This window comes from Lipophrys pholis, assembly GCF_963383615.2.
Source record: "Lipophrys pholis genome assembly, chromosome: 3".
Taxonomy (NCBI): domain Eukaryota; kingdom Metazoa; phylum Chordata; class Actinopteri; order Blenniiformes; family Blenniidae; genus Lipophrys; species Lipophrys pholis.
Genome location: NC_137627.1, coordinates 36,047,169 through 36,071,248, shown reverse-complemented (window position 1 = coordinate 36,071,248; position 24,080 = coordinate 36,047,169). Strand labels below are relative to the sequence as shown.

The window sequence follows — 24,080 nt, the reverse complement described above, 5'->3', positions numbered from 1 at the left end:
TAAAATACAAGAACTTAAAAGAAAGACATGAAGAAAGAGATTCCCTTCCCATCATGTGACCTTCATGAACAGGTGGGAGTTTTTACCTGCTGAAGTTAAAACGACTCCATGAGGTTGAGATCCTCTCAGGACGCTTCTGGACGGTTGGTTCCTCTCGCCGTCGCTCAGACTCACCTGACGAAGAACTGATGGGAGACGAGGAGCTGCAGCAGCAGACTGACCAGGAGGACCCGCCCACACCCGCTGACCCCGCCCACACCCGCCGACCCCGCCCACACGTTCACTGACCCCGCCCACACACTCACTGACTCCTCCTCTAGACTCACTGATCCCTCAACATTGAGAAGACAAGAGGAGACACCAGGGCTCTCCAGGACTCAGCAGGACTCAGCAGGACTCTCCAGGACTCTCCAGGACTCTCCAGGATGGGTTCCAGCAGCTCCAGCAGTGTCGACCACATCCCGGAGGGGCAGCAGCTCCTGAAGGAGACCGGCTGTAACGTATCAATAACTGATCAATACGTCTGATTTCTAAAGTCTCTTCAAACTGAAGCAGGAGAAAAACTTTAAGGATGTTTTTAATAGAAAAAATGTGTGTGTGTGTGTGTGTGTGTGTGTGTGTGTGTGTGTGTGTGTGTGTGTGTGTGTGTGTGTGTGTGTGTGTGTGTGTGTGTGTGTGTGTGTGTGTGTGTGTGTGTGTGTGTGTGACGGTCGACACCCTGCACTGTCCTCGCTGATAAACTGATAAACATGTTTCTCTTCACTGCAGTAGAAATGTTTCAGCGTGATAAACCGTGTGTGTGTGTGTGTGTGTGTGTGTGTGTGTGTGTGTGTGTGTGTGTGTGTGTGTGTGTGTGTGTGTGTGTGTGTGTGTGTGTGTGTGTCTGTTTCAGTCTCTGCTGCTCACCTGCTGCGTCTACATGAGAGGTTCCAGTTCCTGGACAGAGACGACAGAGGAGAACTGAGGTCAGTTACTCCTGGTAGAGGACCTCACTCTCCCCTGGTAGAGGACCTCACTCTCCCCTGGTAGAGGACCTCACTCCCCTGGTAGAGGACATCACTTTCCTGGTAGAGGATCTCACACTCCCCTGGTAGAGGACCTCACACTCTCCTGGTAGAGGACCTCACTCTCCCCTGGTAGAGGACCTCACTCTCCCCTGGTAGAGGACATCACTTTCCTGGTAGAGGATCTCACACTCCCCTGATAGAGGACCTCACTCCCCTGGTAGAGGACATCACTTTCCTGGTAGAGGATCTCACACTCCCCTGGTAGAGGATCTCACACTCCCCTGGTAGAGGACCTCACACTCTCCTGGTAGAGGACCTCACTCTCCCCTGGTAGAGGACCTCACTCCCCTGGTAGAGGACCTCACACTCTCCTGGTAGAGGACCTCACACTCCCCTGGTAGAGGACCTCACTCTCCCCTGGTAGAGGACCTCACACTCCTGGTAGAGGACCTCACACTCCCCTGGTAGAGGACCTCACACTCCCCTGGTAGAGGACCACGCTCTCCTGGTAGAGGACCTCACTCTCTCCTGGTAGAGGACCTCACACTCCCCTGGTAGAGGATCTCACTCTCCCCTGGTAGAGGATCTCACTCTCTCCTGGTGGAGGATCTCACTCTCCCCTGGTAGAGGATCTCACTCTCCCCTGGTTGAGGACCTCACTCCCCTGGTAGAGGACCTCACACTCTCCTGGTAGAGGACCTCACACTCCCCTGGTAGAGGACCTCACTCTCCCCTGGTAGAGGACCTCACACTCCTGGTAGAGGACCTCACACTCCCTTGGTAGAGGACCTCACTCCCCTGGTAGAGGACCTCACACTCCCCTGGTAGAGGACCTCACTCCCCTGGTAGACGACCTCACACTCCCCTGGTAGAGGACCATGCTCTCCTGGTAGAGGACCTCACTCTCTCCTGGTAGAGGACCTCACACTCCCCTGGTAGAGGATCTCACTCTCCCCTGGTAGAGGACCTCACACTCCCCTGGTAGAGGATCTCACTCTCCCCTGGTAGAGGATCTCACTCTCCCCTGGTGGAGGACCTCACTCTCCCCTGGTAGAGGACCTCACACTCCCCTGGTAGAGGATCTCACTCTCCCCTGGTGGAGGACCTCACTCTCCCCTGGTAGAGGACCTCACACTCCCCTGGTAGAGGATCTCACTCTCCCCTGGTAGAGGACCTCACACTCCCCTGGTAGAGGACCTCACACTCCCCTGGTAGAGGATCTCACTCTCCCCTGGTAGAGGACCTCACACTCCCCTGGTAGAGGACCTCACAGTGAGTCAGTCACCATGGTAACAGACTGCTGGCTGGCAGGTTCTGTAGAGGGAACCCTGAGGTTCTACTGGCTCCTCCCAGCTGGAGCTCCCAGAAATAATTTGAGATGTTTGAGAGTTTTAAACTGGAACAAGTTCATTAGACTCAGATGTGACGCAGTGGGTGTGTGTGTGTGTGTGTGTGTGTGTGTGTGTGTGTGTGTGTGTGTGTGTGTGTGTGTGTGTGTGTGTGTGTGTGTGTGTGTGTGTGTGTGTGTGTGTGTGTGTGTGTGTGTGTGTGTGTGTGTGTGTGTGTGTGTGTGTGTGTGTGTGTCTCAGGTCTGATGATCTAGAAGCAGTTTCTGAGCTGGCCTTGAACCCGATTGGAGACCGGATCATCGCAGCGTTCTTCAGTCCGGGGTAACGACACTCGACCAGCCAGAACATTAGAACCAACTGGAACATTAGTGAATGTGTGTATCGACTGTCAGTAAACAGGCGGTGGACTGCCCTGATCAATATGTGTATTGACTGTCAGTAAACAGGCGGTGGACTGCCCTGATCAATATGTGTATTGACTGTCAGTAAACAGGCGGTGGATTTCCCCTCCTTCGTCCGGGTTCTGGATCATTTCCGTCCCAGCGACATGAAGAAGAGTCGAGCAGCTCAGCAGGAAGTCAGAAGCCCCAACAGGAAGCTGCGATGTCAGTGGCTTCTCCTGCTTCACCTCTTCTGACACACACACACACACACACACACACACACACACACACACACACACACACACACACACACACACACACACACACACACACACACACACACAAATAACTAACCGTCTGTGTCCAGTCGCTTTCCAGATGTACGACCAGGACGGAGACGGGAAGATTTCCAGAGATGAACTCCTGCAGGTTTGTAACATTTCAGCAGCTCCTTTGACGATCTTACTGACCCACCTGTAACGACTCACCTGACTCACCTGTAACGACTCCCCTCAGTCACCTGTAACGACTCACCTGACTCACCTGTAACGACTCCCCTCAGTCACCTGTAGCGACTCACCTCAGTCACCTGTAGCGACTCACCTCAGTCACCTGTAGCGACTCACCTGTAGAGACTCACCTCAGTCACCTGTAGAGACTCACCTGTAGCGACTCACCTGTAGAGACTCACCTGTAACGACTCACCTGACTCACCTGTGGAGACTCACCTCAGTCACCTGTAGAGACTCACCTGTAGCGACTCATCTGTAGAGACTCACCTGTAGCGACTCATCTGTAGAGACTCACCTGTAGAGACTCACCTCAGTCACCTGTAGAGACTCACCTCAGTCACCTGTAGAGACTCACCTGTAGAGACTCACCTCAGTCACCTGTAGAGACTCACCTGTAGCGACTCATCTGTAGAGACTCACCTGTAACGACTCACCTGACACCTGTAGAGACTCACTTCAGTCACCTGTAGAGACTCACCTGTAGCGACTCATCTGTAGAGACTCATCTGTAGAGACTCACCTGGAGAGACTCACCTGTAGAGACCCACCTGTAGAGACCCACCTGACTCACCTGGAGAGACCCACCTGTAGAGACCCATCTGACTCACCTGGAGAGACCCACCTGTAGAGACCCACCTGACTCACCTGGAGAGACCCACCTGTAGAGACCCATCTGACTCACCTGGAGAGACTCACCTGTAGAGACCCACCTGACTCACCTGGAGAGACCCACCTGTAGAGACCCACCTGACTCACCTGGAGAGACCCACCTGTAGAGACCCACCTGACTCACCTGGAGAGACCAGACAATCACCCGTAGGGTCCACAGACTCACCTGTTCAACACAGAGGCTGTTGGCAGTCGTTCACATCAACACAAGTCCTTTGTGTATTGTTTGCATACGCAGTATAAATTAGGCGTAATGGCATTTAATAAGTACTTGTATCGGTACTCGGTACCAACAGGCAGCTAAGCGTTTGTATTTTAATCACGTGGCATCGGCGCATCCGAATAACTAGGACCAGAGCTGCTCTGTTACGACTGACCGTGAGACTGGGCCCAGGACGAAGCCCTGAGGTACACCGAGGGCGTGGCTTGTTTGTTCTGGTTGGCGTGTCCTGCCTGGTGATTGGCTGCTGCTGCTCCTGACAGGTGCTGCGGGCCATGATGGGGCTGCAGGTGATGGAGGAGCAGCTCCAGAGCATCGTGGAGCGCGCCATCCAGGAGGCCGACCTCGACCACGACGACGCCATCTCCTTCGACGAGTTCAGAAAGGTGGCGTCCCTCCGCCGTTCAGACCCAGAGCTCGCTAACGAGCCGCCGCCGCCGCCACCGCCACCACCACCGCCACCATCGCCACCATCGCCACCATCGCCACCACCGCCACCATCGCCACCACCGCCACCACCGCCACCATCGCCACTTCTCATTGGCCGTTTGTTCTGCTTTCAGTCGCTGGAGAAAGTCAACATTGATCATAAGATGAGCATTCGCTTCCTGAAGTGAGGCTGCGTCCTTCTCCTGAGTCTGCAGCCGGGATGGATCACATCTTCCTCTTCCTCTTCCTCTTCCTCTTCCTCTTCCTCTTCCTCTTCCTCTTCCTCTTCCTCTTCCTCTTCCTCTTCCTCTTCCTTCATCCTTCATCCTCTTCGTCCAGTCTGAATCTCCTGTGATTCTCCACTGCAGCCACCAGGTGGAGTCGCTGCTCCACTGGTGGGGGGAATCAAACAGCCGGACACACACACACACACACACACACACACACACACACACACACACACACACACACACACACACACACACACACACACACACACACACACACTTTGTCTTCCTATAACAGTCTGTGATTGTAAATCATTTCGATCTATAATTATTACAATTTCATATTTACCTTTTGTATATTTTCTTTTTTATTCTTTTATTAATTTTTTACTCTATGTACTTTACTTTATTTAGTTTTATTTGTTTTTAAAGAAATTATAATTTTCTATGATCATTTATCTTTCAAGTTTTTATTTATTTGTATGTTTGGTGGTTTTGTTTGTTTTTCAGTTTGTTTTAATTGTTTATCAACAATGTTTTTATCTTTTTTTTTTCATTTCTTTGTATGTTTGCTTTTATTCTTTTTCATTTTTTTTTTTATTATTTATTTGTTTGCTTTGTTCTGCAGCTCTCGTTTTGCAGATTGAGAGTTTTATTGTGACAGGAGGAGATCTGACGACTGTATTGAGTTCCAGGACCGGATTAGCAGGCGTCCCGCTCCACCTTGGCCTTCGTACAGTGAGATTCGTCCAGGAAGACGTTTCGTGTTGGAGGACGGAGGACGTGTTGCTGTCGGAGGAAGAATCAGATCAACCTGCTGGAATCAAACCGGAAGTCTGCCTGAAGCTGGAGCGACAGTTGATCTGGTTGATTCCAGCTTTAAATGGAATAAATGAGTTACGAGGGAAACGTTCTGAATTTCTGTTTCCTTTGTTTTGTCCTCTTGAAGTTGTTTTCTTTGTCCTTCATCTTCTTCTGATCGACGCATCAACCAATGAAAACAACTGATCACTGATCAATAACTGTGATTGAAGAAGCAGAAACTGGAGTTTATGTTCACACGGTCTGTATTTTGGACTTTGACAGAAGGAGACAGTCTCGCAGACGCACACAACAAACACTCCAGCTGGACGGATCCCGTGGCGGCGGCCTCAGGCTCCGCCCACTCCCCGGAGAGCCGCGCCGCCGCTACTCCTTCTTCTGAGGCATGGAGGCGGCGAGCAGCCAGTACAGCGAGTAGCCCGTCCCTGCAGAGGAGACACCGGGACCGCCGGCCCGTCAAAACGCTGAAGCTCCAGAGCTTTGGTGTGCGGTCACATGACCACGGCGTCCGGACACACTGAGGCTACACTACCCGGGTTTTTACAAATATATATATATATATATATATATATATATATATATATATATATATATATATATATATATATATATATCTGCGTTTCATACATTTACACTTAAACTCGCCACAAACTAGGATTCATTGGCTATCGTGGCTTCCTGCTTTTGGTTACACTGCCCCCTACAGGCCTGGCTGCTCCTAGCAGCTCTGAACCAGGTGGGTATGCAGGTCCGAGTCAATCAAGAGGTTATTTTTTGTAAACTTAGAGTGAGAAATATTCCTTTCAGTAAAAACCCGGGTACTTGTAAACGTGGCCTGAAAACAACGTTTTGTGAATACTGCGACTCCGTCTCCGTGGAAACGGAAGTGAACTTTTCTGAAACACTGCTACTGCACACCTCGAAGTAGTTCTTCGTAATGAAAGGAACAACCTTAAAAATTAAACTGCACTGGCAGTGGAACCATAAACTATTAGGGTATGTCAAAATAAAAGCCTCTGCCATTAACTGTTGGCATAACAGGAAGTGCGTATTCCAGGTGACGGTGTTTCATGCAACTTGACACATAAATACTCTATATCCAGAGTACAAGTCTCTTAATCCATTGATCTAATAATTAGAGTTCTACTTAGCAGTAGACACCATTAAAATAGTTTTGCAGTACTTTTTTGAAAAATAAATGTAACTCAAACAAATGTAAGTACTGAGTTTCAAAATGACTTAAAAAACTACAAGTGCACAAAAGAACTACACAGTTACAGTGAAGTTATTGTAAGAAATACAGTAAGGAAATGTAATTCCTTACGTTCCACCTCTGATCTGGAACTTTTACTACAACATCTAGAAATTTTACTACAACATCTGGAACTTTTACTACAACATCTGGAACCTTTACTACAACATCTGGAACTTTTACGACAACATCATTGTCGTACAGGGAGAACGTTTAGTTTATTCTGTACTGACTATATGTTTTAATGTTTCCAGTGTGCGGTTCTCGGTGTGAAAACATCAGGAGTTTTATTTCATAAAAACAGCACCCGCTAGTGGCCTGGAAGAAAAATTACATCGTTTGCAGTGTTTCTGTCGTTTCCGTGGAAACAGGCACGGTTTTCAAATCGATTCAAAAAAGCTAAACATGTAACTTTGAAACAGAAACGATAAGCGAGGCGTGTTGAGCTGAAACTGAGAAGAGCAGCAGACCTGCGATGGTTAAAGTCATCGTCGCTCTGTAGAGCACAACATCCACAGTTCCTCCTTTAATGTGGACCGGCAGCCCGTTGTCCTCCTGTGACACACACACACACACACACACACACACACACACACACACACACACACACACACACACACACACACACACACACACACACACACACACACACACACACACACACACGTTTATCGATCTCTGCTGCATGTGTGTGTGCTTCCATTACTAAAACTAACAATAGCACAAACTACACGACACAACGCTGGAGAAAGATGCTCTATAATCTGATGTTAGAGGAGGAAGATGCTCTATAATCTGATGTTAGAGGAGGAAGATGCTCTATAATCTGATGTTAGAGGAGGACGGTGCTCTATAATCTGTTGTTAGAGGAAGAACATGCTCTATAATCTGGATGTTAGTTCAAGGAAGATGCTCCATAATCTGATGTTAGAAGAGGAAGATGCTCTATGGTCTGATGTTAGAAGAGGACGGTGCTCTATAATCTGATGTTAGAGGTGGAAGATGCTCTATGATCTGATGTTAGAAGAGGAAGATGCTCTATGGTCTGATGTTAGAAGAGGAAGATGCTCTATAATCTGTTGTTAGAGGAAGAACATGCTCTATAATCTGGATGTTAGTTCAAGGAAGATGCTCCATAATCTGATGTTAGAAGAGGAAGATGCTCTATGGTCTGATGTTAGAAGAGGAAGATGCTCTATGATCTGATGTTAGAAGAGGAAGATGCTCTATGGTCTGATGTTAGAAGAGGAAGATGCTCTATGATCTGATGTTAGAAGAGGAAGATGCTCTATGATCTGATGTTAGAGGAGGAAGATGCTCTATGATCTGATGTTAGAGGAGGAAGATGCTCTATATGAAGTGTTCTTCTCCTGATAGAGGTGACACCAATAGACTCTACCTGGAAGAGCTTCTGGGCTTCGGGCACTTTGTTCCTCAGACGTCGGGCCGAGCTGCTGAAGGCCCGACTGACCAGGACTGGAACTTTCTGGAAGCAGAAACCAGAGAAGAAGATTTGTGCTGAGTACTGCGGGTCAGCCTGAGGTGGAATCACCATGGCAACGGAACAGGTGAAGACTTGAGTAGAATTACTCTGGCATGTGTTTGAAATGTGGAAGTTGTGGCGCTGCTGGCGTCAATTTCCTGAATCGTATGAGACCTGTTTCCATGGCAACGGCAGAAACATTGAAATCTATGTTGTACATTTACCAGTAGCAGCATTTCAAAGAAGTGGCATTTCCCCCATTTCCATGGATACACATGGGATCCTTTTCAAAAAGTAGCATTTTTCCGTGTTTCCATAGAGACGGAGTCAGAGCGTTTTGGAATAGTTGCGTTTTCCTCGTTTTCATTGAGACGGCATTGGAGCGTTTGCAAAAAGTTGCATTTTTCTTTTTTTCCACAGAGACACATTTTCGAAAAGTTGGGTTCCCCCCGCTTCCACAGACAGAAAGTTGGTGCATTTTCGAAAAATTGGGTTTTCCTCTGTTGCGATGGCGACGGAGTCAGAGCGTTTTGGAATAGCTGCATTTTCCCCGTTTCCAATCAGATGACTTTGGAACGTTTCCAAAGTTTCATTTCCCCCGTTTCCACGGAGACAAAGTTGGCATGCTTTTGAAAAGTTGCGTTTTCCCTGTTTCCATGGAGACATGTTACATTGCTTTCAAAAAGTATAATTTTCCCCTGTTTTCCACGGAAACAGAGCCAGAGTGTTTTTGAAAAGTTGCGTTTTTCCCATTTCCATTGAGATGGCGTTAGAGTGTTTTCAAAAAGTTGGGTTTCCCATGTTTACACCGAGACAAAGTCGGGATGTTTTAGAAAAGTTGGGTTTTAACTGTTTCCATGGAGACGTGTCAGATCGTTTTCAAAAAATGTGATGTTTCCCTGTTTCCATGGAGACAGAGTCGGAATGTTTTTGAAAAGTTGGGTTTCCCCTGTTTCCATGGAGACGGTGTTGGAATGTTTTTGAAAAGTTGGGTTTCCCCTGTTTCCATGGAGACGGTGTTGGAGTTCTGTGTTTTCTCCATTGAGCCTGGCTCAGAAGTGAAACCTGACCTGGGCTGAACTCTCACATCCACACTGCTGGACGACGTCAGGAGAAGTGAAGAAAAGAGTTTTTTTGATTTGATTTGATTTGATTTGAAATATTTCGCATATCAAGGTACGAAAACAAAAAGAAAAGGAAAAGAAGAAAAACAACAACAAAGTTTTCCTCTCAAATAAATAAATAAATGAAGAACAGTAATAATAATATAAAAATAAATCAAGAAAAACATCGTCGGAAGAGTATTCCAAAAGAAGTGAGAAGAAGTAAAACTTAATTACTCCCACCCCTCCTTCTATCTCTTACACACACACACACACACACACACACACACACACACACACACACACACACACACACCACACACACACACACACACTACAAGCAAGCAAAACTAATCAATGTTAGGAAAGAAAAGAACAATAGAAATATTAGGGACGTCCCGATCACACTTTTTACCCCCGATACCGATCTGATTTTTCAGAATTGAGTATCGGCCGATACCGATACTTTCCCGATCCGATACTCACATTGCTATTGCACAGATACTCAATAGAGTATTTTTGGAGTAACTAAGATGTCTGAAGCTAAAAGTACTACTGGCAGAAGCTTTGTTTACCTAGAAATTATTGTAAAACTCACTTATTGAATCAGAATTCTTCTCAGAACAACTTCAGAACTTATTTAAACTTGATTCAGTCAGAACAACCAAACAGTTCCACTCTGCAGTCTTGTTTCTCTTATTTATCTTAACTTAAACTACTTCACCTGCATTTTGTGGCAAATAAATAGAATTAAAAATGAAACCCAGAGAATCAGTTTGACTAACATAGAAAGTATAAAAAACTACAACATAAACAGTATTCAGTAAAACCAATCAGAAGAACCCAGTTCTACTTCAAAGTGTCTTTGACTGGTTGGGTTGAAAATAAGTCCTAAAAAAGTGCAAAAACAATAATAAAAATAAATAAATGTTAAACATAAATACTCTCAGGCTCCAATGTAACTTCTTTGTGTATTAAATTCCAGTTTACCTTAAAAGCAGTATGAGAGGTTTGACCTGAATGTCACTAAACATTTACATTTCAATGTGAATTATAAACATTTAATTCCACTTCAAAGTGGTAAAACCTGTTTGACTAAAGTACTCTGAACATAGTACTCTCAAGAACTTATTCAGAATATCCCAGTCTCCCTTCAACCTAGAGGAACCTTCTGGGTTCTTGTTTCACCATATCGCCCCCCTGTGGGGACTGAGCCTTTATTTTAAAATCCTTTATTTTAAAATCCTTTATTTTAAAGCTGCACCAGGTTTGCTGCTTCCGTGCAGCTTTTTCTTTAGTTGTTGTTATAAACTGAGGAACATCCACACGACGATACAACGATCGTCACAAACAATTTCCAGACATGATGAGGAATAGTCACCCAACTTTACGAAAAAGTTCCTCCTGAAATGTTTCCGTTCAGACGACAGTAAAGTTCCTCCAGTGTCTCTAGAGTTCGTCCAATCAGCAGCAGCGACTGTCTCTTTAAGAAACACGGGACGGTTCAATAAACCGCTTGAAACAAGGTCAATCAAGGTCACTGTGGAGACATGAAGCACCGGCCAATCACAGCCTTTGTGTGTGTGTGTGTGTGTGTGTGTGTGTGTGTGTGTGTGTGTGTGTGTGTGTGTGTGTGTGTGTGTGTGTGTGTGTGTGTGAACTAACATGGAGTAACTTCATGAAGTGCGACACTGCGACAGTAAACCAGCATTCTGAGATACAAAGGTCAGGCCAGAGCAGCCGGGTGTGTGTGTGTGTGTGTGTGTGTGTGTGTGTGTGTGTGTGTGTGTGTGTGTGTGTGTGTGTAGGAAATTAATCTAAGTGTTATTTATATATTCAACACATTAGAGTGTGAAACACACACTCACACAAACAAACAAACACAGACACAAACACACACACACACGCACAGACGCACACACACACACACAAACACACACACGCACAAACAAACAAACACACACGCACAGACACACACACACACACAAACACACACACGCACAAACAAACAAACACACGCACAGACACACACACACAAACACACACACGCACAAACAAACAAACACACACGCACACACACACACACACACACACACGCACAAACAAACAAACACACACGCACAGACACACACACACAAACACACACACACACACACGCACAAACAAACAAACAAACAAACAAACAAACAAACAAACACACTCACACACACACACACACACACACACACACACACACACACACACACACACACACACACACACACACACACACACACACACACACACACACACACACAGAGCAGAAAGTGAAGAAGAAATCAAAGAAATCAGAGCGATAGTTACCAGGAGGCGATTCATGTCGAGCTGCTACCTCACTTCACCCTGACAAGGACACACACACACACGCACACACACACACACACACACACACACACACACACACACACACACACACACACACACACACACACACACACACACACACACACACACACACACACACACACACACACACACACACACACACACAGTATCAGTGTTGTTGAATCGCTGCCAAACTACGATGTGCAGCAGAGGCCAAACTGTCGGCAGTCGACTGGAGGCCAAATGTCACACAGTCCTCCGCTGCTAGTGAGTTTCATGTTTACGTTATATTTATATATATTTATATTTATAGTCCAGAAAGCTGCCGTGGGTTTAATGTGTGTGTTTACTGGAGTTTTCTCAGAGTGTTGACTCATGAGCGTAAAGGTCTGCGTTTCATTAAGTTAATTAAATCGCCCATGAGGGAAGTGAAGAGAGAAAACTGGCAGGATGAGAGTGAGAAACAGAAACACACAAACACAAAAAGACAATAAAGACGCAGCGTCACATAAAAGAAGAAAACAGACTGGAGGAGCAGATTAGAACTCCGACTCCGGCTGGTCCCTGAACGCCTCACCAACAAACTGATTCTAGATCAACTCAACTTAAAACACTCAAGTTTATAAAAAGTCCAAAAAGCGTCAATGAAATGAGAGAAAACAAGATTACAGTCAGATTACAGTCAGATTACAGTCAGATTACGGTCAGATTACAGTCAGATTACGGTCAGATTAGTCAGATTACGGTCAGATTACGGTCAGATTACAGTTTAGAATTCGCTCAGAACTAAATATCGCCTCTTCATATTTCCTATAAAATATTTTTCTCTTGGTATTTCGTACAACTATTTTTCTCCTCTTCATATTTCGTGCAAAACGTTTTTCTCTCGATATTTCCAACAAACTATTTTTCTCTTGGTATTTTGTACGAACTACTTTTCTACCTCTTGATATTTTCTACAAACATAATCTATAGTCTGTGTTACTTTTCTTATTTCATTCTTTTATCGCGATACACCAATACCTAGTAATACCTAATAATTGGGTATCGTGTCGGATACTGTCCTCATAAAATAACCAAGATACGACCGGCGAGTATTACGTGACGCCATCAGTCGCCAACGTCGCCTGCAGGGAGACGAGAGGACGGGCGATGTCAACGGTTAAGAGATTATTTAAAAAATGACACTAAAACAAACTCAACGTGACACAAACGTGCAAGAAAATGTGACGGAGTTTGTGAAACATAAGAAATGTGTTGACGATAAACACAGAATATTTGTACTTCATTCAGCTGTGTACCTGAACGCCTCGATTCAGGCCCCGATGTGGCGTTCGGGTACATCACGTTAATCTGAGCGCCAGCTGGCAGGTGCACAGGAAAGAGGAAGCGTCACTTCTGCTTCTCGAGCGGTGGTTCAGTGTGACGCTCCGACAGCAGCTTCCTGCAGCATCGTCCACCGGTTCGACACTGCAGCCGCACGCACAGTAAGAGACGTTTTCAATACTTCTCCTCAGTACTGCATGTAACTTTACTCTAACTACTCTGCTCTGTACTGCTCCAGGCACTCATGTCTTCATCCAATAAGTAATTTGACTTATATCGATGTGTTACTACTAAAAGTTCTGTATTATCATGCAAGTGATAGAATCGATAGTTAAAGTACACAAATTCTACAGGCAGGTAACTAAATTATCAATACAAGGTGTATCCAAGTATTACCTTTGTATGAAGAGTAGAAGTACAGAAGTATTGGAGTATCAGCAGGAAAAGTATTACTTTCATGTATGTAGAGATTTAACATTATATATAATCAAGATCGGGGGGAGAGTCGTGGGGGGGGGGGGGCGGGGGGGGGGGGGGGGTATGAGGCTCCTGGGGGTGGAGAGTTGACTGTCCTCCGACCGGGGCCTGTTCGGGCCTTCGCTTTTCCTGGTCTGGGGGCGGGGCTGGGGCGGGGCTGGTCCGGGGCGCGGCGGCTGGGGCCGTCTCTGCCTTGCCGGGTTGGGGGGGGGGGCGGTGGGTGGGCCGGCTCCCGGGGGTGCGGCGGGCCTCGCCGCCGGAGTTGGGGGGGCTCTCGGCCCGCTCGGCCCGGGGGCCCTGCTCCAGCCTTTTCTCGGCTTGGCGGCTTGGGTCGGGGCCTGGGGCCCTTTATCCTTCTCTTGTGGGCCCCTCTTGCCTGGGGGGGATTCCTCTCTGCATTCTCCGTCGGGTGCTTTCTGGGCGGGGGCGTGGCTCTCTGGGGTGGTTCGCTGGGGTCTCCCCGGGCCTGGGGGGCTGCCGTCTGTCGGGGTGGCGGTCTCCGGGCCCGATGGCCTCGGACCCCGGGGTGTCGCTACAGGCCCCCCCACAACAGTTCCAACCACACCCAGTGGACAAACCACACACACACACACACACACACACACACACACACACACACACACTTCCACTCATCATGAAAGGTGCTTCTGAAGTTGCTTGTTCTCTGTCATCATTTGTTCAAACTTTAAAAATCATGTTCCTCTTTTGTTGTTGCCTCTTTGTTATTTCATGTTCCTGCTTCACGTTACTGTCTAGATAGAGCTGCTCAGGCTGGTTAATCTAAGAAATCATCTTACTGTCTAGATAGAGCTGCTCAGGCTGGTTAATCTAAGAAATCATCTTACTGTCTAGATAGAGCTGCTCAGGCTGGTTAATCTAAGAAATCATCTTACTGTCTAGATAGAGCTGCTCAGGCTGGTTAATCTAAGAAATCATCTTACTGTCTAGATAGAGCTGCTCAGGTTGGTTAATCTAAGAAATCATCTTACTGTCTAGATAGAGCTGCTCAGGTTGGTTAATCTAAGAAATCATCTTACTGTCTAGATAGAGCTGCTCAGGCTGGTTAATCTAGAAACTCATGTTCCTGTCCAGATAGAACTGCTCAGGCTGGTTTAATCCAATAACAGTTGTAAAGTATTTGGATCAGTGTGATAACTGCAAATAATATATGTAGCACAACAAGGGTGTTGTATGTTATCCCCCTCCCCCTCAACTTGTCTTCTCTTCTCTTCTCTTCTCTTCTCTTCTCTTCTCTTCTCTTCTCTTCTCTTCTCTTCTCTTCTCTTCTCTCTCTCTTTGAGCGTTCCCCCCCGGTCGTGTACAGCAGCCATGCCAACTTCTGACGGAGAAGACAACAGGAGGAGACTCCAGGTCTCTCCCTGTTGCTAGACCAAAACCTGTTCTGACTCCAGAAGGTTCTGGATCACATCATATTGTTGGCCCAAGCTGCCGAACAGGACAAGGGCGAGAAAAAAAAAAAAGAAGAGATTTAACATTAAAATTATGCAAGTACTTTGATGTAACTAGTAATGAAAGTACTCATTGCCTTCATGTCGTTAGGGTATTAGTAACAATAATTAATGCCTTCATGTAGTGAAAGTATTAGTAACAGTACTCACTGTCTTCATGCAGTGAGGGTATTTGTAACAGTACTGCCTTCATGTAGTTAGAGTATTAGTAACAGTACTCACTGCCTTCATTTAGTTACAGTATTAGTAACAGTACTCACTGCCTTCATGTATTGAGAGTATTAGTAACTACTCAGTCTTCATGTAGTGAGAGTATTAGTAACAGTACCCACTGTCTTCATGTAGTGACAGTAGTAGTAACAGGACTTGCTGTCTTCATGTAGTTAAAGTATTAGTAACAGTACTCAGTCTTCATGTAGTTAGAGTATTAGTAACAGTACTCACTGCCTTCATGTATTTACAGTATTAGTAACAGTACTCAGTCTTCATGTAGTGAGAGTATTATTAACAGTACCCACTGTCTTCATGTAGTTACAGTATTAGTAACAGTACTCACTGCCTTCATGAAGTGAGAGTATTAGTAACAGTACTCATGTGTCCTCAGTGCAGTGTGATGAAGATGTGCTGCTCTCTCCTGCCCCCCTCTCCGCTGGTCATTGTGAGTACTGCACTGCTGCTGCTGATGCAGCCTGTCGTCATGGCGACGGCCGGAGGAGGCTGGGAGGACGCCCAACATGGCTGCCAAGGCTCTGAGCTGCAGGGGAAGGAGTTGTTCTGCTCCTGGGAGTGTTTGGTTTTCACTCTGCAGTGGCCTGGAGGCTTCTGCCAGGTGAGCTTCATCATCTTCATCTTCATCATCAGGAAGTGGAAAGGAAGTAAAGCAGGAAGTGAAGGGAAGAGGCGGTCTCTCCCCCTGAGGCTGTTTCCTGTTGTGACGTTTCTTTCTGTCGTTTCTTCTTCAGTCACTGAACAACGAGTCTCAGTGCAGAATCCCAGTGAGTGTCAACGGCTGGACGATCCACGGGCTGTGGTACTTCAACAACACAACACAACGTACAACAACACAACGTACAACAACACAACACGCAACAACACCACGTACAACAACACACAACAACACAACGTACAACAACACAACGTACAACACCACGTACAACAACATGACACAACACAACGTACAACAACACAACATACAACAACACAACGAACAACAGAACACGCAACAACACCACGTACAACATGACACAACCCAACGTACAACAACACCACGTACAACATGACACAACACAACGTACAACAACACAACGAACAACACGCAACAACAACACGTACAACAACACGACACAACACAACGTACAACAACACAATGTACAACAACACAACGAACAACAACACAACGTACAAAAACACCACGTACAACAACATGACACAACACAACGTACAACAACACAACGAACAACACCACGTACAACAACATGACACAACACAACGTACAACAACACAACGTATAACAACACAACGTACAACACAACACGCAACAACACAACGTACAACAACACAACGTACAACAACACAACGTACAACAACGCAACGAACAACACAATGTACAACGAACAACACAACACGCAACAACACAACGGACAACACGACACAACACAACATACAACACAATACGCAACAACACAACATACAGCAACACAACACAACGTACGCCAACACAACGAACAAAACAACACGCAACAACACAACGTACAACACAACACAATGTACACGAGCACAAAGTACAACAACATGACACAACAACACAACATACAACAACACAACACACAACAACACAATGTACAGCAACACAACACACAACGTACAACAACATAATGTACAATACAACACAACGCACCATAACACAACACAACATACAAAAACACAACATGTGACAAAATAACACACAACAGCACAATGCAAAACAACCCAACACAAAACGTAGTAACAACATAACATGCAACAATGCAACAACACAACAACGCAATACATGACAAAACAACACAATAATGCAACAACAGAACAATGCAACACACAACAGAATGGACAACACAACATGCAACAAAACTACACACACCTACACAGCAACAACACAACAACACAAGGACTGTGGAAGTCCAGGCTCCGGCCCGGAGCTGGACTGGAGTGGAGTCCAGTCCTCCAGGTACTCAGGTTGTGGTTCCGTCCTCAGGCCTCAGACCAGGACCTCCTGCAGATGTTGGCCCTTGTTCCACTCAGACGTCCAGGTGAGTCCTGCTCAGACCAGATCACCTGGTCCGCCTGGTCCGCCTGGTCCGCCTGGTCAGCCTGGTCCTACTGGTCCACCTGGTCCTCCTGGTCCACCTGGTTCTCCTGGTTCACTGAAGAAAATGCATCGTTTTTTATGTTTTCGTTACAGAAAACTTTCATGTTTACATAGAAACGTTTTAAAAACGAGGTTGTTTCCATGTTGGGCCACTAGTGGGTGCTGTTTGCTTGTTACCTTCGCTGAAGAAAGTCAGGGCGAAGGGAATGTTTTTGTCTGCATGGATTTATCTGTTTATTTATCCGACTTTTCTCATGAACTACTAAGCTGGAGGTCCTGAAGGGTTCAGAGATGATTTGTCATCAAGGATCAATCATTAGGTTCTGGGATCGATCGGCTCCTGGAGGGAAGATATTTCCTCCATTGTCGACACTCTGGAGCTCCACTATGCCGTTAGCCGTCTGCTAGCACACTGCTCACTCCGCCCCCTTCTCCTCTCTCAGCCAATCACAGGCCAGCTCACTCTGGTACGTTAAAGTAACACAAAAGAATAGGAACCAACAGAACAAAATTTTTGTCCTCAAGATGGAAACAAGATGAAGCAACTCAAACGACCAGGACAGACGATGGTTCATATGTGGCGATGGGGAAGGTCTGCGCTCTACCCAGTGGAACTCCAGTTAGTCTTAGTACTGAAAGCACAGGCACGCACGCACGCACGCACGCACGCACGCACGCACGCACGCACGCACGCACGCACGCACGCACGCACGCACGCACGCACGCACGCACACACACACACACACACACACACACACACACACACACACACACACACACAAAAGCAGCAGGGAACAATGACCTCTAAACATTAACACTGGGAGAACACAGACAATCTAGTGGACAGACCACCAAGTTGATTTGTTATTACAGTGACTGTCAAAATAAAAGTACCAAGTTGGATTGTTACTATGGTGACTGTCAAAATAAAAGTACCAAGTTGGATTGTTATTACGGTGACTGTCAAAATAAAAGCACCAAGTCCCAGGAGAATGTGGACTGGGAGTCATCACACCATGGAGTTCTGATTATCTCTACTGAGCATGTGCAGAACTATTTATTCAAGCTGTTGTGCACATGTGCAGTATCAGTGTTTCCACCGTCTACACGGAGCCCGAGCGTTTTCAAAAAGTTATGTTTTCAGCACCTCTGAGCCTCGTTGTTGTAGACGGACCCCCACGTTGTCACTGGAAGCTGCTGTGCAGGCAGCGGGGCCTGAAGCTGGGCTGTTTGTTCCAGGAGCTGGAGGAGGAGCTGAGTGAGCAGTGGCCGTCGCTCCTGAAGAGCAAGACCAGCTTCACCTTCTGGTATTCCATAAACACATGAGAAATACAGTATTGTTGTCGTTTGAGTCTATGTTTGACTCGAACATCCATTTTTAACCTCCATCCTTCCATCGTTTCAGGAAAGAGGAGTGGAAGAAACACGGGTCGACTGCAGCGTGTGTTGAAGGAATGAACTCTCCTCTCAGATACTTTCAGATCTGCCTGAAGCTCCGAGCTCAAATGGAATTCCAGAGGCGAGTCTGACACTCGTGTGAATTGAGACCAGGACGGGCTCCACTAGTTCACACCATGTGACTCACTGACATCATCAGTTTCTCTGGTTCCGGTTTGTCCCTCCGTGGAGACAATTCCTACCATTCCTACTGTGTGAAGGGTTCGTCTGGAAAGAAACCAACCCTGATCAAACAACTCATTAGCCAACCAACCAACCAACCAACCAACCAACCAACCAACCAACCAACCTGGAATCAATATGACCAACCAACCAAACCTAAATATAATCAATCAAGTAACCAGCCAACCAACCTGGAATCAATATGACCAACAAACCAAACCTACATATAATCAATCAAGTAACCAACCAACCAACCTGGAATCAATATGACCAACAAACCAAACCTACATATAATCAATCAACAAAGCAAGCAAGCAACCAACCCTAAATATAACCAACCAACCAACCAACCAACCAACCAACCCTAAATATAACTATCCAACCCAGCAACCCTAAATATAACCAACCAACCAACCCTAAATAGAACCAACAATCAACCAACAAACCAACCAACCCTAAATATAACTATCCAACCCAGCAACCCTAAATATAACCAACCAACCAACCCTAAATAGAACCAACAATCAACCAACAAACCAACCTGAATATAACCACCCAACTAACCAACCAACCAACCAAGCTAAATATAACCAACCAACCAAGTTAAATATAACCAACCAACCAAGCAACCCTAAATATAACCAACCAACCAAGCAACTCTAAATCTAACTAACCAAGCAATCCTAAAAATAACCAACCAACCAACCAACCAACCCAAAATATAACCAAACAAGCAACCCTAAATATAACCAAACAACCAACCAAAATATAACCAACCAACCATGTAACCCTAAATATAACCAACCAACCAACCAACCAACCAACCAACCAACCAAGCAACCGTAAATATTACCAACCAACCCACCAACCAACCAACCTGAATATAACCAAGCAACCAACCAACCAAGCAACCAAGCAACCAAGCAACCGTAAATATTACCAACCAACCCACCAACCAACCAACCTGAATATAACCAACCAACCAACCAACCAACCAACCAATCAACCAACAAACCAACCAAGCAACAACCTCAGAGTATAAGTAAAGTGCACCACAATGACTTGTCACCCATCTATGCAGATGACATTCAACTCCCACGATTCCTACCAAATGATGTTCTCAAACAACAAAACACAACCATCAACACCGAATCCAACCTCAGTGAAATCTTTCTCTGTATACAACATTACATGGTCAGCTCCAATGATGTTCATTACTCTCAAGTATAGATGAAGAACAAATCTTCACATCATGTCGACCAGATTAGATGTACCATATACCAAGAGGCTTCAAGTAATCTGTTCCAATGAGTTCTGTTACTCACGCTATGCTGATGACACACTGCATTTTCTATCAGACCAACCAAGGACACACAAGCCCGCTCTAGTCTAGTCTTTCTTCTGCCTGCACCCTGTGGGCATCGTGGTAGTAAGATTCATAGTAGATATCGCAGCTGTTTAGAAAAAGTGAAAGCAATTCTGGAAGTATTGATAAAACCAGTTGAAAACTATAAACCGAGTTTCATTTGTCTTTACAGATTACTGGAGGACGCCGGCATCACCCCATCCTGTGATCAACCCTATCAGGTATCCTCACAACCAACCAACCCACCAACCAATGTACGACCATACAACCGAGACACAACCAACCGATGTACAACCATACAATCGATACGCAACCAACCAATGTACGACCATACACTAAAAATATTAATAATAGTAATAATAATAGTGGCTTGGATTTATATAGCGCTTTTTTCGCACTGACTCAAAGCGCGTACAGAGACCATTATTCATTATATACAGCTGCCCTGGGGCTGCTGACCGAGGCGTGGACAACCGAGACACAACCAAACAACGTACGACCATACAACAGAGACACAAGCAACCAATGTACCACCATACAACCGATACAAGACCAACCATTGTACGGCCAGACGACTGAAAACAACCAATCAATGTACAACCAGACGACTGATACACAACCAACCATTGTACGGCCAGACGACTGAAAACAACCAATCAACGTATGACGACCAGATGACTGATACACAACCAACTAAATAGTCACAATAAAACCACAGAGTAAACAACAAAAAACAAACAAATGAAAACAACGAACCAAATAACGAAGACACACTGAATAGTGATCTCTCGGTCCCTGGACAGAATTGGTTCCTAGTTTGTCTGATGAAAACAGCTGTTGTCCTTCACTTCCTGTGTGAATCTGTTCATCATTTCTTCCATGAGAACCAATCAAAGGTTTGTCCTCAGGTTGAAGACGTGCAGAAAGTCCTGGCACCACTTGTGGGGCAACATCCTGAGATCCAGTGCATCAAAGACGAACAGGTCAGATCATTTTGGGTGAAAACAGTAAAGATGCAGCAGCTTCCTCTGGAGGAAAATCACATTGTTGTTGGCTCTGTGTGATGCAAACAATATGAAGATCCTTTTGGCCAGTTTTGACTTTGTTTTTGCACCAACCAACCAACCAAACCTAAATATAACCAACCAACCAACCCTCCCTAAATATAACCAACCAACCAACTCCATATAAAACCAACCAACTGTAAATATAACCAACCAACCAACCAACCAACCAACCCTAAATTAAAACCAACCAACCCTAAATATAACCAACCAACCAACCAACCAACCAACCAACCAAACCTAAATAAATATAACCAACCAACCAACCCTCCCTAAATATAACCAACCAACCAACCAACTCCATATAAAACCAACCAACTGTAAATATAACCAACCAACCAACCAACCAACCAACCAACCAACCCTAAATTAAAACTAACCAACCCTAAACATAACCAACTAAGAAACAAACCAACCCTAAATATAATCAACCAACCAACCCTATAGGTAACCAACCAACCAACCAACCTCAAGAAAAACTTCTGCAAATACACAACTTGGTGAAACTATTACTTCAATGACTTTCATTGTCACTATATGTAGACGACATTCAACTCTTCCTGCTAAACGCACCTCACTGGTCGATATTAGCACTGGCTATGGATGAGAGATGTACTGATGCTAATACTTTAATACTTTAGGGACATTAAGAGTCCGTTTACACGGCAACAGTTTAAAGAGAAAACACAAAACGGTCTTTGCGTTTTTCTGTTTACACCACAACGGTGCTTGGAGCCATGCAACTTTTCAAAAACGCTCCGACTCAGTCTCCGTGAAAGCAGCAAAAGCGACACTTTCAGGAACTGCTCTGTGCCCAGTAGACGGTTGAAACTCTGAAAACGACATTGTTTTCGGTGTCTCTGCCGTTGCCGTGGAAACAGAGATGGTTTTCAAACATTGCTGTCCTAATGTGAAACCCTTCTGAAGCTAAAATGCAAAAACTGAGTTTTCACTTGAAATGTGTAAATGAGTACTAAAAGACACTGAAAACATCTGAAAACTGCCACAGAAAGAGAAGCAGTGAGGGATTACTTACCGCCGGTGTTGTGACGTCTCCACCCACAGGACCGGCAGGTGTGGTTCCAGGTGAAGATCCCGCTGTCCCGCAACCTCACCACCGGCTGCGTTCCCCACGCCGAGGCGGGACGGCGCTTCTCCGAGAGGTCTGGTCTGGATTCCTCCAGTTCTCCAGGGCACCCGTGTCCCCGGGACCAACCTTTCTACTTCGTCCCCATCAACCACCAGCGGCCCTGCCGGCCTTGTGGCTAGCGGCAGCCGCCGCCCCAGAGGGACCGCTTTCCAGGTCAAATACATAAAAACACGTCCAAAACGTTGTATCGGTTTAAAAATACTTAAACTAATACCTCTGATTCTTTTATGAAATAAAATGATCATCTCATCACCTACAATGTTATTGATTCATCTGGAAGACAAGTGCCGGAATATAAACACAATTAGCTGAAGCTTCAGGCAGAAACATAAAGAAGAAAGGTCCTGAGACGAATCCCTGAGGAACACCATGTTTCACATTGGTTTTGAAGGAGAAGCAGAATTTATTACCAGTTATTGGGACAAATCTTAGTATTATAATTAAGTTCTACAGGGTTCTTAGATGGTCCTTGGCGAAGATCCATGGAGACATTTCAGGCTTTAACCCCTTTACACCTGTTGTCTGGAGTTTGCAACATACGGCTTGAGTTCAAATTGCAGCCGAGATATCGTACGCATCCCACCAATGCTGATGTGTGCATGTTCGATACGTACCTAGGAACCTTTAACAATCAATAGTTTCTCGATGGACCGGTCGGAATGGGACCTACATGCGATTTATTCGTCCTAACCTGTAACCCTCGCCCTAACTCATAACCCTCAACAAGAACAATACATTGCTTTCTTGTAATCCAAGAGTAAGGGTCCAATCCAGCTGGAGAAAAGTAGAAAGTATAGAAAGTATACACAATCACGTTCTAGTTGGTGTTATAGTGTAAACAATCTATTTTGTGGCATCAATGTCTAACCCTACCCCTACCCGAGCCCTACACTAGGTTCTATGGACAAAATAACAATCTTAACATAATTTAGCATCAACTTGAAATCAAAAACTCATGATTTGTTTGATATAAATGCAAATATATTCAGGCCTCAAGGGGTTAAAATACAGATTATTGATTAATTGATGTTTTTTCAAACCAAACTGATATTCGTCAAGTCAAATAAGTTTAATGTTTAAAAAAACCTCAACTAAAACCCGTCAGTGTCGAAGGCCTGTTTACAATGAGTGGCTGCAGATCAGCGTGTTGCCATGGAGACGCTCCCTGCTAAGTGTTTCACTGATGTAGCTACCTGACCGGCTAGTTAGCATCGATGTTCGCTAACGGCTAACATGCTTGCAATGCTAAGTTGATTCCGCAAACAAATGTGGCGTTAGTGAAGGTCTGCGCTCTACCGAGTGTAGCTCTAGTTTTTGTAACGAAACCCGACATTCGCCAGAAAACAAAGTTATAAACATTAACAAGAGAACATTTTCTCCCGTTTCCATGGCGACAGTCAGACCACTTTTAAAAAGTTTGACAGAGTTGCGTCGTCAGTGAATG

General features: G+C 45.5%; 3 protein-coding genes and 1 long non-coding RNA gene across 8 annotated transcripts; 2 read left to right on the top strand and 2 right to left on the bottom strand.

The window, feature by feature from the left end:
* The first annotated feature begins 333 nt into the window (after nucleotides 1–333).
* On the top strand, nucleotides 334–5,742 carry chp2 (calcineurin-like EF-hand protein 2). Of its 3 annotated transcripts, XR_013935187.1 has the most exons (8): nucleotides 334–495; nucleotides 893–965; nucleotides 2,597–2,677; nucleotides 2,843–2,961; nucleotides 3,107–3,168; nucleotides 4,404–4,526; nucleotides 4,704–4,964; nucleotides 5,425–5,742. XR_013935187.1 is itself a non-coding variant. In XM_080459218.1 (7 exons), the coding sequence occupies exons 1-7, from the start codon at nucleotides 426–428 to the stop codon at nucleotides 5,455–5,457; spliced, it is 561 nt and encodes a 186-aa protein (XP_080315344.1). In that variant the 5' UTR covers nucleotides 341–425; the 3' UTR covers nucleotides 5,458–5,702. The 3 variants fall into 3 exon arrangements, 2 of the variants coding, with proteins under 2 accessions (XP_080315344.1, XP_080315343.1); XM_080459218.1 differs by lacking the exon at nucleotides 4,704–4,964 and having other exon boundaries at nucleotides 341–495; nucleotides 5,425–5,702; XM_080459217.1 differs by lacking the exon at nucleotides 5,425–5,742 and having other exon boundaries at nucleotides 341–495; nucleotides 4,704–5,284.
* LOC308107093 lies at nucleotides 3,167–3,437 on the bottom strand. Its single transcript, XR_013935188.1, has 3 exons — nucleotides 3,403–3,437; nucleotides 3,329–3,365; nucleotides 3,167–3,259 (listed from the first exon to the last, which is right to left on the bottom strand). It is a non-coding gene; the product is annotated as an uncharacterized lncRNA (long non-coding RNA).
* Nucleotides 5,743–5,841: 99 nt separating the features above from the next.
* On the bottom strand, nucleotides 5,842–11,986 carry cox7a1 (cytochrome c oxidase subunit 7A1). The gene is made up of 4 exons (XM_080459201.1): nucleotides 11,800–11,986; nucleotides 8,270–8,356; nucleotides 7,341–7,425; nucleotides 5,842–6,043 (listed from the first exon to the last, which is right to left on the bottom strand). Exons 1-4 carry the CDS (start codon nucleotides 11,812–11,814, stop codon nucleotides 5,985–5,987), a joined length of 246 nt encoding a protein of 81 aa, XP_080315327.1. The 5' UTR covers nucleotides 11,815–11,986; the 3' UTR covers nucleotides 5,842–5,984.
* Nucleotides 11,033–22,893, top strand: rnaset2l (ribonuclease T2, like). 3 transcript variants are annotated; one of them, XM_080459198.1, is made up of 10 exons: nucleotides 11,033–11,181; nucleotides 13,114–13,307; nucleotides 15,697–15,921; nucleotides 16,055–16,122; nucleotides 17,323–17,377; nucleotides 18,676–18,743; nucleotides 18,842–18,955; nucleotides 20,595–20,643; nucleotides 21,331–21,405; nucleotides 22,552–22,893. In XM_080459198.1, the coding sequence occupies exons 3-10, from the start codon at nucleotides 15,706–15,708 to the stop codon at nucleotides 22,753–22,755; spliced, it is 849 nt and encodes a 282-aa protein (XP_080315324.1). In that variant the 5' UTR covers nucleotides 11,033–11,181; nucleotides 13,114–13,307; nucleotides 15,697–15,705; the 3' UTR covers nucleotides 22,756–22,893. The 3 variants fall into 3 exon arrangements, with proteins under 3 accessions (XP_080315324.1, XP_080315325.1, XP_080315326.1); XM_080459200.1 differs by lacking the exon at nucleotides 11,033–11,181 and adding an exon at nucleotides 12,029–12,087; XM_080459199.1 differs by lacking the exon at nucleotides 13,114–13,307 and having other exon boundaries at nucleotides 11,094–11,181.
* Nucleotides 22,894–24,080: the final 1,187 nt, after the last annotated feature.